We start from the raw sequence: 15,659 nt of genomic DNA on the forward strand, positions 1-15,659 counted from the left end.
ATTCGTTAGCCTATGGCTTACAGTTCTAGTTTTAGTATTGCATTCATGATTGTTTTCATAATGCAGGTTTACAGTTACGTTAAATGGACATTTTAATAAAAGGAAATGTTTACTTGAAATATTGTAAGCTTTGGCTTGTACAGTAAATCCTTATCAACTATACATATCTCTGATTTTGCCTACTAGGTTCATGTGTCTTAAAAAAAGTTTTTCTTAATTATGTGCATGAAACATGTGAATAGTTAAAGCATTATAAAGTCTGTTAAGACTCATTAATTATTCAGAACAAATGTTGGTACATTCTTTCAGGACCCAGCGACTTTCACCACCTCCAAGGGTTCCAAAAACAAGAAGGGAGAAAGGAAAGTTAAGAAAAGGGAAGAGTGTGAGGGTGATGATGGGGACAACAATCGTAATAACCCAGGAATTAACACCTTAGAACAGATGGCAAACCAACTGGCCTCTGGGGATATCATCGATGCACCACCAGAGGTGAGTCATATGTTATAGAAAGTATGTTTTCCTTTCATTCCAATCTTGTTTGGAGGCACTTTGATCCTTATGTTAGACCAATTTTGAAAATCTAATAAATTTAAGTCCCAAAAATATTCAGAATAGCCAAGGTCAAGGTCACTGTTACTAAAAATAGAAAAATGGTTTCTACTTCATAACTTTAATTGGGCATGATATATTGTGATGAAACTTGCTGTATAGGCAGCCTCTGTGAAGACAATGCTTGTGATTGAAAATGGGGCCAGTGGAGTAAAGGTTTTTGTGCACTGTTACGAAAATAGAAAAACGGTTTCCGGACAATTTCTCAGCTAGTTTTTCTTGTCAGCAGTGTAACTTCTAAATTACTCAACAGATTTAAATAAAACAATACATGCATGATAACAGAAGATGCAGTGTGCAGTAACATTGTAGTTATGGCCTCTTTAAAGGAATGGTTTGCCATTCCTGTGTCCAGGCGGCATTTGGGGGTATTCGTCACTCCTGTGACAGCTCTAGTTTGGTATTGAAAGAAATTAAGCACAATTATTTCCCATGTACAGACCCGGGCAGTTGATAACCTGGATGATAACTTGGATGGGAAGAATGTGAGTGATGAGGCAGTACCTAAGAGCATGCACGAGCTCAATAATGCAGCCAAGACTATGGCCATGTCAGAGGAACCGGAGAAGCCAGAGAATGAGAGGACAAATCACTTCTACAGCTATGTCAAGGTATACAGCAACAAATTTGGTCAGGTTAAATGTTCCATGGTTCTACATGGTTTTAACAGCTTAAACCTGTCTTTGCATCTGATATTCTGGTATTACTTTGTCTTTAGATAAAATGTGAAACATTAAAGCCAAGGTTCTTCCTCTGAATTTGCATTCATGATTGTTTACATAATGCAGGTTTACAGTTACGTTAAATGGACATTTTAATAAAAGGAAATGTTTACTTGAAATATTGTAAGCTTTGGCTTGTACAGTAAATCCTTATCAACTATACATATCTCTGATTTTGCCTACTAGGTTCATGTGTCTTAAAAAAAGTTTTTCTTAATTATGTGCATGAAACATGTGAATAGTTAAAGCATTATAAAGTCTGTTAAGACTCATTAATTATTCAGAACAAATGTTGGTACATTCTTTCAGGACCCAGCGACTTTCACCACCTCCAAGGGTTCCAAAAACAAGAAGGGAGAAAGGAAAGTTAAGAAAAGGGAAGAGTGTGAGGGTGATGATGGGGACAACAATCGTAATAACCCAGGAATTAACACCTTAGAACAGATGGCAAACCAACTGGCCTCTGGGGATATCATCGATGCACCACCAGAGGTGAGTCATATGTTATAGAAAGTATGTTTTCCTTTCATTCCAATCTTGTTTGGAGGCACTTTGATCCTTATGTTAGACCAATTTTGAAAATCTAATAAATTTAAGTCCCAAAAATATTCAGAATAGCCAAGGTCAAGGTCACTGTTACGAAAAATAGAAAAATGGTTTCTACTTCATAACTTTAATTGGGCATGATATATTGTGATGAAACTTGCTGTATAGGCAGCCTCTGTGAAGACAATGCTTGTGATTGAAAATGGGGCCAGTGGAGTAAAGGTTTTTGTGCACTGTTACGAAAATAGAAAAACGGTTTCCGGACAATTTCTCAGCTAGTTTTTCTTGTCAGCAGTGTAACTTCTAAATTACTCAACAGATTTAAATAAAACAATACATGCATGATAACAGAAGATGCAGTGTGCAGTAACATTGTAGTTATGGCCTCTTTAAAGGAATGGTTTGCCATTCCTGTGTCCAGGCGGCATTTGGGGGTATTCGTCACTCCTGTGACAGCTCTAGTTTGGTATTGAAAGAAATTAAGCACAATTATTTCCCATGTACAGACCCGGGCAGTTGATAACCTGGATGATAACTTGGATGGGAAGAATGTGAGTGATGAGGCAGTACCTAAGAGCATGCACGAGCTCAATAATGCAGCCAAGACTATGGCCATGTCAGAGGAACCGGAGAAGCCAGAGAATGAGAGGACAAATCACTTCTACAGCTATGTCAAGGTATACAGCAACAAATTTGGTCAGGTTAAATGTTCCATGGTTCTACATGGTTTTAACAGCTTAAACCTGTCTTTGCATCTGATATTCTGGTATTACTTTGTCTTTAGATAAAATGTGAAACATTAAAGCCAAGGTTCTTCCTCTGAATTTGCATTCATGATTGTTTTCATAATGCAGGTTTACAGTTACGTTAAATGGACATTTTAATAAAAGGAAATGTTTACTTGAAATATTGTAAGCTTTGGCTTGTACAGTAAATCCTTATCAACTATACATATCTCTGATTTTGCCTACTAGGTTCATGTGTCTTAAAAAAAGTTTTTCTTAATTATGTGCATGAAACATGTGAATAGTTAAAGCATTATAAAGTCTGTTAAGACTCATTAATTATTCAGAACAAATGTTGGTACATTCTTTCAGGACCCAGCGACTTTCACCACCTCCAAGGGTTCCAAAAACAAGAAGGGAGAAAGGAAAGTTAAGAAAAGGGAAGAGTGTGAGGGTGATGATGGGGACAACAATCGTAATAACCCAGGAATTAACACCTTAGAACAGATGGCAAACCAACTGGCCTCTGGGGATATCATCGATGCACCACCAGAGGTGAGTCATATGTTATAGAAAGTATGTTTTCCTTTCATTCCAATCTTGTTTGGAGGCACTTTGATCCTTATGTTAGACCAATTTTGAAAATCTAATAAATTTAAGTCCCAAAAATATTCAGAATAGCCAAGGTCAAGGTCACTGTTACGAAAAATAGAAAAATGGTTTCTACTTCATAACTTTAATTGGGCATGATATATTGTGATGAAACTTGCTGTATAGGCAGCCTCTGTGAAGACAATGCTTGTGATTGAAAATGGGGCCAGTGGAGTAAAGGTTTTTGTGCACTGTTACGAAAATAGAAAAACGGTTTCCGGACAATTTCTCAGCTAGTTTTTCTTGTCAGCAGTGTAACTTCTAAATTACTCAACAGATTTAAATAAAACAATACATGCATGATAACAGAAGATGCAGTGTGCAGTAACATTGTAGTTATGGCCTCTTTAAAGGAATGGTTTGCCATTCCTGTGTCCAGGCGGCATTTGGGGGTATTCGTCACTCCTGTGACAGCTCTAGTTTGGTATTGAAAGAAATTAAGCACAATTATTTCCCATGTACAGACCCGGGCAGTTGATAACCTGGATGATAACTTGGATGGGAAGAATGTGAGTGATGAGGCAGTACCTAAGAGCATGCACGAGCTCAATAATGCAGCCAAGACTATGGCCATGTCAGAGGAACCGGAGAAGCCAGAGAATGAGAGGACAAATCACTTCTACAGCTATGTCAAGGTATACAGCAACAAATTTGGTCAGGTTAAATGTTCCATGGTTCTACATGGTTTTAACAGCTTAAACCTGTCTTTGCATCTGATATTCTGGTATTACTTTGTCTTTAGATAAAATGTGAAACATTAAAGCCAAGGTTCTTCCTCTGAATTTGCATTCATGATTGTTTACATAATGCAGGTTTACAGTTACGTTAAATGGACATTTTAATAAAAGGAAATGTTTACTTGAAATATTGTAAGCTTTGGCTTGTACAGTAAATCCTTATCAACTATACATATCTCTGATTTTGCCTACTAGGTTCATGTGTCTTAAAAAAAGTTTTTCTTAATTATGTGCATGAAACATGTGAATAGTTAAAGCATTATAAAGTCTGTTAAGACTCATTAATTATTCAGAACAAATGTTGGTACATTCTTTCAGGACCCAGCGACTTTCACCACCTCCAAGGGTTCCAAAAACAAGAAGGGAGAAAGGAAAGTTAAGAAAAGGGAAGAGTGTGAGGGTGATGATGGGGACAACAATCGTAATAACCCAGGAATTAACACCTTAGAACAGATGGCAAACCAACTGGCCTCTGGGGATATCATCGATGCACCACCAGAGGTGAGTCATATGTTATAGAAAGTATGTTTTCCTTTCATTCCAATCTTGTTTGGAGGCACTTTGATCCTTATGTTAGACCAATTTTGAAAATCTAATAAATTTAAGTCCCAAAAATATTCAGAATAGCCAAGGTCAAGGTCACTGTTACTAAAAATAGAAAAATGGTTTCTACTTCATAACTTTAATTGGGCATGATATATTGTGATGAAACTTGCTGTATAGGCAGCCTCTGTGAAGACAATGCTTGTGATCGAAAATGGGGCCAGTGGAGTAAAGGTTTTTGTGCACTGTTACGAAAATAGAAAAACGGTTTCCGGACAATTTCTCAGCTAGTTTTTCTTGTCAGCAGTGTAACTTCTAAATTACTCAACAGATTTAAATAAAACAATACATGCATGATAACAGAAGATGCAGTGTGCAGTAACATTGTAGTTATGGCCTCTTTAAAGGAATGGTTTGCCATACCTGTGTCCAGGCGGCATTTGGGGGTATTCGTCACTCCTGTGACAGCTCTAGTTTGGTATTGAAAGAAATTAAGCACAATTATTTCCCATGTACAGACCCGGGCAGTTGATAACCTGGATGATAACTTGGATGGGAAGAATGTGAGTGATGAGGCAGTACCTAAGAGCATGCACGAGCTCAATAATGCAGCCAAGACTATGGCCATGTCAGAGGAACCGGAGAAGCCAGAGAATGAGAGGACAAATCACTTCTACAGCTATGTCAAGGTATACAGCAACAAATTTGGTCAGGTTAAATGTTCCATGGTTCTACATGGTTTTAACAGCTTAAACCTGTCTTTGCATCTGATATTCTGGTATTACTTTGTCTTTAGATAAAATGTGAAACATTAAAGCCAAGGTTCTTCCTCTGAATTTGCATTCATGATTGTTTTCATAATGCAGGTTTACAGTTACGTTAAATGGACATTTTAATAAAAGGAAATGTTTACTTGAAATATTGTAAGCTTTGGCTTGTACAGTAAATCCTTATCAACTATACATATCTCTGATTTTGCCTACTAGGTTCATGTGTCTTAAAAAAAGTTTTTCTTAATTATGTGCATGAAACATGTGAATAGTTAAAGCATTATAAAGTCTGTTAAGACTCATTAATTATTCAGAACAAATGTTGGTACATTCTTTCAGGACCCAGCGACTTTCACCACCTCCAAGGGTTCCAAAAACAAGAAGGGAGAAAGGGAAGAGTGTGAGGGTGATGATGGGGACAACAATCGTAATAACCCAGGAATTAACACCTTAGAACAGATGGCAAACCAACTGGCCTCTGGGGATATCATCGATGCACCACCAGAGGTGAGTCATATGTTATAGAAAGTATGTTTTCCTTTCATTCCAATCTTGTTTGGAGGCACTTTGATCCTTATGTTAGACCAATTTTGAAAATCTAATAAATTTAAGTCCCAAAAATATTCAGAATAGCCAAGGTCAAGGTCACTGTTACTAAAAATAGAAAAATGGTTTCTACTTCATAACTTTAATTGGGCATGATATATTGTGATGAAACTTGCTGTATAGGCAGCCTCTGTGAAGACAATGCTTGTGATTGAAAATGGGGCCAGTGGAGTAAAGGTTTTTGTGCACTGTTACGAAAATAGAAAAACGGTTTCCGGACAATTTCTCAGCTAGTTTTTCTTGTCAGCAGTGTAACTTCTAAATTACTCAACAGATTTAAATAAAACAATACATGCATGATAACAGAAGATGCAGTGTGCAGTAACATTGTAGTTATGGCCTCTTTAAAGGAATGGTTTGCCATTCCTGTGTCCAGGCGGCATTTGGGGGTATTCGTCACTCCTGTGACAGCTCTAGTTTGGTATTGAAAGAAATTAAGCACAATTATTTCCCATGTACAGACCCGGGCAGTTGATAACCTGGATGATAACTTGGATGGGAAGAATGTGATTGATGAGGCAGTACCTAAGAGCATGCACAAGCTCAATAATGCAGCCAAGACTATGGCCATGTCAGAGGAACCGGAGAAGCCAGAAAATGAGAGGACAAATCACTTCTACAGCTATGTCAAGGTATACAGCAACAAATTTGGTCAGGTTAAATGTTCCGTGGTTCTACATGGTTTTAACAGCTTAAACCTGTCTTTGCATCTGATATTCTGGTATTACTTTGTCTTTAGATAAAATGTGAAACATTAAAGCCAAGGTTCTTCCTCTGAATTTGCATTCATGATTGTTTTCATAATGCAGGTTTACAGTTACGTTAAATGGACATTTTAATAAAAGGAAATGTTTACTTGAAATATTGTAAGCTTTGGCTTGTACAGTAAATCCTTATCAACTATACATATCTCTGATTTTGCCTACTAGGTTCATGTGTCTTAAAAAAAGTTTTTCTTAATTATGTGCATGAAACATGTGAATAGTTAAAGCATTATAAAGTCTGTTAAGACTCATTAATTATTCAGAACAAATGTTGGTACATTCTTTCAGGACCCAGCGACTTTCACCACCTCCAAGGGTTCCAAAAACAAGAAGGGAGAAAGGAAAGTTAAGAAAAGGGAAGAGTGTGAGGGTGATGATGGGGACAACAATCGTAATAACCCAGGAATTAACACCTTAGAACAGATGGCAAACCAACTGGCCTCTGGGGATATCATCGATGCACCACCAGAGGTGAGTCATATGTTATAGAAAGTATGTTTTCCTTTCATTCCAATCTTGTTTGGAGGCACTTTGATCCTTATGTTAGACCAATTTTGAAAATCTAATAAATTTAAGTCCCAAAAATATTCAGAATAGCCAAGGTCAAGGTCACTGTTACTAAAAATAGAAAAATGGTTTCTACTTCATAACTTTAATTGGGCATGATATATTGTGATGAAACTTGCTGTATAGGCAGCCTCTGTGAAGACAATGCTTGTGATTGAAAATGGGGCCAGTGGAGTAAAGGTTTTTGTGCACTGTTACGAAAATAGAAAAACGGTTTCCGGACAATTTCTCAGCTAGTTTTTCTTGTCAGCAGTGTAACTTCTAAATTACTCAACAGATTTAAATAAAACAATACATGCATGATAACAGAAGATGCAGTGTGCAGTAACATTGTAGTTATGGCCTCTTTAAAGGAATGGTTTGCCATTCCTGTGTCCAGGCGGCATTTGGGGGTATTCGTCACTCCTGTGACAGCTCTAGTTTGGTATTGAAAGAAATTAAGCACAATTATTTCCCATGTACAGACCCGGGCAGTTGATAACCTGGATGATAACTTGGATGGGAAGAATGTGAGTGATGAGGCAGTACCTAAGAGCATGCACAAGCTCAATAATGCAGCCAAGACTATGGCCATGTCAAAGGAACCGGAGAAGCCAGAGAATGAGAGGACAAATCACTTCTACAGCTATGTCAAGGTATACAGCAACAAATTTGGTCAGGTTAAATGTTCCATGGTTCTACATGGTTTTAACAGCTTAAACCTGTCTTTGCATCTGATATTCTGGTATTACTTTGTCTTTAGATAAAATGTGAAACATTAAAGCCAAGGTTCTTCCTCTGAATTTGCATTCATGATTGTTTTCATAATGCAGGTTTACAGTTACGTTAAATGGACATTTTAATAAAAGGAAATGTTTACTTGAAATATTGTAAGCTTTGGCTTGTACAGTAAATCCTTATCAACTATACATATCTCTGATTTTGCCTACTAGGTTCATGTGTCTTAAAAAAAGTTTTTCTTAATTATGTGCATGAAACATGTGAATAGTTAAAGCATTATAAAGTCTGTTAAGACTCATTAATTATTCAGAACAAATGTTGGTACATTCTTTCAGGACCCAGCGACTTTCACCACCTCCAAGGGTTCCAAAAACAAGAAGGGAGAAAGGAAAGTTAAGAAAAGGGAAGAGTGTGAGGGTGATGATGGGGACAACAATCGTAATAACCCAGGAATTAACACCTTAGAACAGATGGCAAACCAACTGGCCTCTGGGGATATCATCGATGCACCACCAGAGGTGAGTCATATGTTATAGAAAGTATGTTTTCCTTTCATTCCAATCTTGTTTGGAGGCACTTTGATCCTTATGTTAGACCAATTTTGAAAATCTAATAAATTTAAGTCCCAAAAATATTCAGAATAGCCAAGGTCAAGGTCACTGTTACTAAAAATAGAAAAATGGTTTCTACTTCATAACTTTAATTGGGCATGATATATTGTGATGAAACTTGCTGTATAGGCAGCCTCTGTGAAGACAATGCTTGTGATTGAAAATGGGGCCAGTGGAGTAAAGGTTTTTGTGCACTGTTACGAAAATAGAAAAACGGTTTCCGGACAATTTCTCAGCTAGTTTTTCTTGTCAGCAGTGTAACTTCTAAATTACTCAACAGATTTAAATAAAACAATACATGCATGATAACAGAAGATGCAGTGTGCAGTAACATTGTAGTTATGGCCTCTTTAAAGGAATGGTTTGCCATTCCTGTGTCCAGGCGGCATTTGGGGGTATTCGTCACTCCTGTGACAGCTCTAGTTTGGTATTGAAAGAAATTAAGCACAATTATTTCCCATGTACAGACCCGGGCAGTTGATAACCTGGATGATAACTTGGATGGGAAGAATGTGATTGATGAGGCAGTACCTAAGAGCATGCACGAGCTCAATAATGCAGCCAAGACTATGGCCATGTCAGAGGAACCGGAGAAGCCAGAAAATGAGAGGACAAATCACTTCTACAGCTATGTCAAGGTATACAGCAACAAATTTGGTCAGGTTAAATGTTCCGTGGTTCTACATGGTTTTAACAGCTTAAACCTGTCTTTGCATCTGATATTCTGGTATTACTTTGTCTTTAGATAAAATGTGAAACATTAAAGCCAAGGTTCTTCCTCTGAATTTGCTTTTGAATATGATCAAAACTGTCTTGTGATCTTACCATGTCTTGTGCACAAGCATGCAATGACTTGTTGAAGTAATGATCATGACATTCAAAATTATGTCAGGGTTCTCAAAATGAACTGGCTGCCGGCCTATTTGACCGGTTAAAACCGGATATCGGCCGGTTAGAATACTTAGTATCATAGACAATATAACAATAATTTCAAGACGGAAAGTGGGCAGATCACTAGTATATAATATTGAAAGACAGATTGCGGGTAGATGTGGGCAGATGACAAATATATATGGGCAGATGGTATTCTGCCGGTAAAATCATCCCACAGTGTTGTTTTTAAAAAGGGAGATTACAGACACTATATTGTGATATATAGTATACTGAACCATATATATAGCAATGATGTTAACTATATGAAGCCTAGCCATCGGCAAAGTCATCATCCCGTAACACCGGTCTGAGGACCACTTCCCACTTTTACGGTCTTACCAGTATATATATAGGCCACAACAAATTGATCATTTGTTGATTTTGCCAAATAAAAGTAGGAACGAGCCAGCGAAAAAAAAATATTTTTTTTTTTAATTTCTCCAAATTCAGAGGCGAGAGCAATGTGAATTTTTTTTTATATTTCTTACCTAATATATCATACAATTATGTTAAGAAATGCTATTTAATTGCAAACATAGGTTCTCAGTTATAAATGAAAAGGTTTTGATTGTATCACATAAAAATCTGTCTCATTATTTAACAAATGGCAATAAGATCTAGTGCTTTACTATTAACTTCGATTAAAACGTGGATATATTGTAAATACAACGTTCCTCATAGCAACGTGCAATTATTTGAAGACCAAAAAGAAGACTGTTATATTCATTCCGTAACTTACTATCACAAAAAACATTTAAGACTCGTAAGAGTAATTCATCATTAGATCATTTCCAAATATTGGGTCGGGTCTAAATTTGGTCCAGCAAACCCCGGGTATATCCAGCGCATTCATCCGGCACTGCGTGGCCACCTTGAAGGTAAAAACATGGCCAATTTCCCCGGCTATCCCCGGACATGGAGGGGGGGGGGCGTGATTGTTCTGATTGGCTGACATTCAATAGCTCCGCCTCCTGGTGATGTTTTACTAATGCTCTCACTAATAATCGGATTAGAAGATGGGCGTGCTGTTTATGAATATACAGGTCGTCCACTCATTATACATGTAATAAGCTGTCATTTGACAAGTACAATGCACATTGGAAGATAAATGGCAGTACGGCATAGCAGTCAATGGGGCAGTATATGAAAACATCCAGTCACATTAAAAGAAACGTTCAAGGCTATTATAAGGAATTTTTATAATGCCCGGGGTCAAGTTCTTGGTGTTTCTTTGCGATTTTCCGGACGTATAATATGCTTTGTCCGCTTATTGAAACCTCTGGCCTTAGAATGGGTAATTTTGAAACCTCATATATGATTTCTTTTTGGTTGTGTAAAGGTTTCAAAGAAATATGTGTCCAAGGCAGTTGCCCAGGAGATCCATGAGAAGGCATTGCCATTCATTAGGAAACTGCAGGAGGCTGATGAGAAGAGGGACAATGACAACAAAGATGAAGTCGAGGTATGCTACTTTTTTTTCTTCTTTTTTTCACTTCTAAACATTTCATATTTGGGTTTGTTTTTCAAGGGATCATCACAGCTTTGGTATATTATGTTGATTCTCATAATTCTTTCATGGAAACTTATATAAGTTTTGTTATAAATTATTCGCATGAAACTTTATACTCGATCAGAGCTACAGATATGGTGTGTGTTTTTTAATAAATTAAGTATTACCCAATCATCTTATGGCAATTGTGTATTAGGATTTGAAACAAATTGGGTAAAAAAACTTAAAGGGGATTATAAATGTAATGTTATTTTCTAACCTTACTTATAACTTGTATTTAATTAAGGAATGAATTGCGGGGTTGATGTCATTATTGGGGTATGAACGCAATTGGATTGGTCAATGTGTGTGGAGTCCGATAATAATTTATGTTGTTAATCTTTGTATATGTGATTTACCAAGAAAAGGTTCAATTTTACGCTTCAATTTGACTCTGAAATTAAAATTTTATAGCAAAATACTCACATTTCAGAAGAAAAATAGTGGTACGCACAAACTGTTTCCTCAGTGTTTAAATGTTATATTGTTGCTAGTTGACAGCATATAGAAATAATAGGTAAGTGTCTATAGCGAGAAAGATTAAACAGTGCTGTGGAAAAATATATTTAGCGGAGCAGTGTCTAATCCAATTACATTCATAATTGGAGCCAAATAACCATCCTTAATGTGACACTTACTTATTGTTCCTTTTATCCTGTCAATTTATTTGAAAAAGATATATACTTTAAAGTTTAATACTTTCATGTTCCTCTATTTCAAATTTGTACTGCAAATGCCATGGCAGAAGCTTGCTCGGCGATATTTTTTCGCTTATCTTTCTAGCAATATTCTATAAACAAACGCTTTTGGGAATGATGTCCAGGTCTTTCTGATCGGATCAAATGGGTCATTTTGCCTAAATTGCAAAAAAAATCAATCACTTTTCTTATTCAGGGTTAGCAATGCTTTTAGCCCAAAATAACAATTTTTCAAACCTATTTCATCTTCTGCCAGCAGTTTTGATTAACCGGGTTCCAGATATTTACGCAAAAAAATTGTTTCATTACAAGACAAATAATAAAAAAAAGTTGTCAAAAGAATTCACAAATTCTTCCATAAGTTAGGATGTCTAATTTTTTTGTCTGATGTATTCATCAAAATAATTTACAATTGATAAATTTCACACCCTTTAATATATAGTTTTTTCGCCACTTGTGTCTGGAGGTTTGTTTCCTTGGCCATGACACTGTATAGTAACACGTCACTTGTAAATAAAGTGGTGTGAAATTGCTGAATATTAATACACAATTACAATATACATTTTTCTTTCATGCTTTTCGATGAAATATAGGGTTTTATCAGTGAAAATATCAATTTGATATTTTCACTGCAAAATAAGGAGTGAAAATATCAACTTTCAGAACTACTTTTAAAAACTTTTGTAGTTACTTCCCCTTGATCAAAACAGAACACTTCAAACCAGAAAATGTTGGCAAATTTAAAGAAATGTTTTACAGAGGCGGATCCAGGAATGAACGTTAGAGGGGGCGTAACTTAGGGGCGCAACCTTTTGACATGCACCCCTCCCTCTGAACCGAAAGTGTATGGCATAAACTGATTGCATATGGATTGGGGGTTAAGCAATCAAGAAAAATTGACAATTTGTAGTTGGAAATGATGCATTATAGGCGTATTTTATTATTTTTTATCTCCTAAAATGACATAAAAAGTAAACTTTGACGATTTTAGAGGGGGCGCGCGCCGGAAGCGCCCCCCTCTAAATCCGCTAGTGTTTTATACATTTAAATAGATATATTTTTGGAAATTAACAACTTTCTGTTTATTATCCCGTTTTTCGAACGTTTTTTTTATCTTGAAGCTGAATGTTCGAACATTTGCTTACATACCAAACAAATTTCAGACGCAAACAACTGTTCGAACATAAAAAGAATGTTATATCATTGTTCGAATGTATTTTGAACTGTTTATCAGTAATATGTAAAACAAGCTTACCGGAAAATTTACACAACAATTTACAGATAATCTGATATGTTTTACCCCAAACACGCCTCAAAATATGTCAACAAACTAGCATGGTCCTCATCATTACCTTGAAAACGACTTGTCTTCAAGCAAAACAGACTGGTCTCTGACAGTTTGATGACTGAATATCCATGTATTAAGAAACGCACTCTAAAGCCATATTGGATTTTAATCATTTTTCTAAGCTTTAAAGTCACTCGTGAAAATATGTTTTTCTATGACACTCGTGAAATAAAATGCACTGAAATAAACAAATATCCTCTATATCTTTACAACAAAACTTATTATTTCATTTTCATAAATTGTAATATTACATATTCTAGGAAAATGTTGGGGCTCAGTTAGTGCACTTAAAGGAGGTGTAGAGATTGGAACGTTTCCCATGTATTCAACAGTATTGGCAATGGGAAGGTGAGTATTGCATTTGTTTGACTGGTCACAAGTGAACCTAGAGCTGTATAGCATTTTAGATCTAGATATAAGTGTAGGAATACCCTTAAATATAGCTTTGCAAATCATTATTGATTGCTTGGTAAAACATTGTTGTTGAATAGATTGGTCAGGTGACTGGATCTTCAATATAGAAAATCAGATACAAATTAGGGGTTTAACATAGATGTAGTTTATTAACCAGATTAACAAAATCAAATGACAAGCCTAGGGTAATTACGATATCTGAGTGTTTTTAGAGTCTGTCATAATCATGAAAAAAATAAAATGATATATCCCAGTAAGTTATACTGTTGTGTGATTATTTGTAATCTGGCAATATCAGTTGTTTTTGTTTTCAGTGCTAATACAAATGACATTAGAGTGAAAACAGCTTCACTGCATGAAGTTTTAATAGAAGTCAATTGGCAGGGCCAGGTAATTAATCCTATGAATTTTATATACAAGACAGTATTCATGACTAAAATCGCATGCAGCTTTGCTTAAATCATGCTAAAGTAAATTCCCAATTTAAAGGATCTTAGGCTACTTTGGAAACATACAAGACCACACATTTATAACAAAAATTATCTGTTAATAAAACTTAAATGAATAACAAAACCATGTTATGTTTTGTGTTTCATTTAAATTTTATCAACAGTTAACTTTGTAAACAGAAAGTTTTGTTATTTGTCCTATTTATTCTGTCCTAGTTTTTATAATTGAAATGAAACAACCTTTAAATGTACAACTTGATATTTAATAGCAGCAAGAAGTAAAACATGAATCAAAATGAAAATAATCTAATCCACATGTTTGATTATGGAATAAAATTGAATTGAGCTTTAAGTGAATTGTTGTAGCTCTAGTGAGCCTCTATGGGCATAAATGTGAGCAGGCTGAACAGGCTTCCATTGAGGATCTTGTTTAAAAATGGTTAATGTATAATGTATTTCATTGAAATTTTGTACGAGGCTTTCCAGCCATAATGCTATCTGAAATAAGCAAGTAAGATAACTAGATCATGCATTGATGCAAGTTTTGACCCTTTATTTTTTTACTTAGAAATTCTGGTTAAAGTTTTGCTTCGAGTACTTCAAGTCTTACAATTGCATATCCCAATTACCATTTTTTTATATTGTTTAAACATTTTACAAGGATTATCAGCCATTAAGTACAAAAAATGGCCGTTTGTTTTTTACTTAAAAATCTGGTTAAAGTTTTGTGTGCAACTTATAACATTAACGTCCATATTTCAATAACCACTGGATTTATTACATTGAAATTTTATTCAAGGCTTCTCAACCGTTTTAACAACTGAAATAAGCAAGTAAGATAACTTGAGCTTGCATTTAATTAAAATCAGGGCCTTTTATGTTTTTACTTTACACAAATTATGATTAAATTTTTGCCATTTAACCACAATAAAGTCCATATCACAGTAACCACTTGATTTATGACATTGAAACTTAATACAAAACACCAACTAAACTAATGAAGCAAGATCACACTTTTTTGCATTAAATGCAAATATATATGTCCTTTGACTTAGAAATTCTTGTTAAAGTTTGATCTTGATTTTCATCTTATTTCACTTTTGACAGGCACTATATTGCATAAAAAATTTAAAGACAAAGAGGCATCAGGCGTGCTGTCCGTCAACAGCTCTTGTTTATTTTTTAATCATAATTTCTGATTGGTATTATTCACAAAGCACATGCAGTTTATGTATCTCGAACTTGGTCTTTAATCATTTGTCTACTTCAGGCCATTATTGAGTACTAATTGATTCCCAATATTAAACTATGCTGCTAGTAAATTTATGTTGTTGTTTGCAGATTTTTTTGGTTGATGCACGAACAAGCAGTGTTAGAACCCTTAAGAACAATGACCTATTTGAAGTTGGAGGAAGAACATTTAGATGGAATCTTCTGAAAGGTAAAAGCTCGATTGAAAGAAGTTGTTGTTGTAAAAATGACTAATTCATTAGTCGGCATACTTTTTCCATGTCTTGCAAGTCGGATACTGATTTAACATCTTGTCATGTTCAGTTTTGCCTAATATGCTAACAACAAGGTTTTCAAACAGAAAAGTCTAGTTATTAGATTGGTAATTGCATCTAGCTAGGCAGTGGGTGGTTATAAGCACAGACTAAACTATTAGTTTCTCCTTAATAACTATAGTATGTATA

At 35.5% G+C, this 15,659-nt stretch overlaps 1 protein-coding gene across 1 annotated transcript in view; it reads left to right on the forward strand.

Moving 5' to 3' along the window:
- Window positions 1–15,362, forward strand: part of LOC128227385 (uncharacterized) — a 30,778-nt gene extending 15,416 nt beyond the window's left edge. Inside the window, exons 6-23 of the mRNA XM_052937885.1 lie at window positions 310–492; window positions 1,053–1,223; window positions 1,644–1,826; window positions 2,387–2,557; window positions 2,978–3,160; window positions 3,721–3,891; window positions 4,312–4,494; window positions 5,055–5,225; window positions 5,646–5,813; window positions 6,374–6,544; window positions 6,965–7,147; window positions 7,708–7,878; window positions 8,299–8,481; window positions 9,042–9,212; window positions 10,847–10,969; window positions 13,363–13,450; window positions 13,831–13,906; window positions 15,307–15,362. Coding sequence (XP_052793845.1) covers window positions 310–492; window positions 1,053–1,223; window positions 1,644–1,826; window positions 2,387–2,557; window positions 2,978–3,160; window positions 3,721–3,891; window positions 4,312–4,494; window positions 5,055–5,225; window positions 5,646–5,813; window positions 6,374–6,544; window positions 6,965–7,147; window positions 7,708–7,878; window positions 8,299–8,481; window positions 9,042–9,212; window positions 10,847–10,969; window positions 13,363–13,404 — 2,628 coding nt within the window. The 3' untranslated portion in view covers window positions 13,405–13,450; window positions 13,831–13,906; window positions 15,307–15,362. The remainder of the gene's footprint in view (window positions 1–309; window positions 493–1,052; window positions 1,224–1,643; window positions 1,827–2,386; window positions 2,558–2,977; window positions 3,161–3,720; window positions 3,892–4,311; window positions 4,495–5,054; window positions 5,226–5,645; window positions 5,814–6,373; window positions 6,545–6,964; window positions 7,148–7,707; window positions 7,879–8,298; window positions 8,482–9,041; window positions 9,213–10,846; window positions 10,970–13,362; window positions 13,451–13,830; window positions 13,907–15,306) is intronic.
- Window positions 15,363–15,659: the final 297 nt, after the last annotated feature.

This window comes from Mya arenaria, chromosome 3, assembly GCF_026914265.1.
Source record: "Mya arenaria isolate MELC-2E11 chromosome 3, ASM2691426v1".
NCBI classification, from domain to species: domain Eukaryota; kingdom Metazoa; phylum Mollusca; class Bivalvia; order Myida; family Myidae; genus Mya; species Mya arenaria.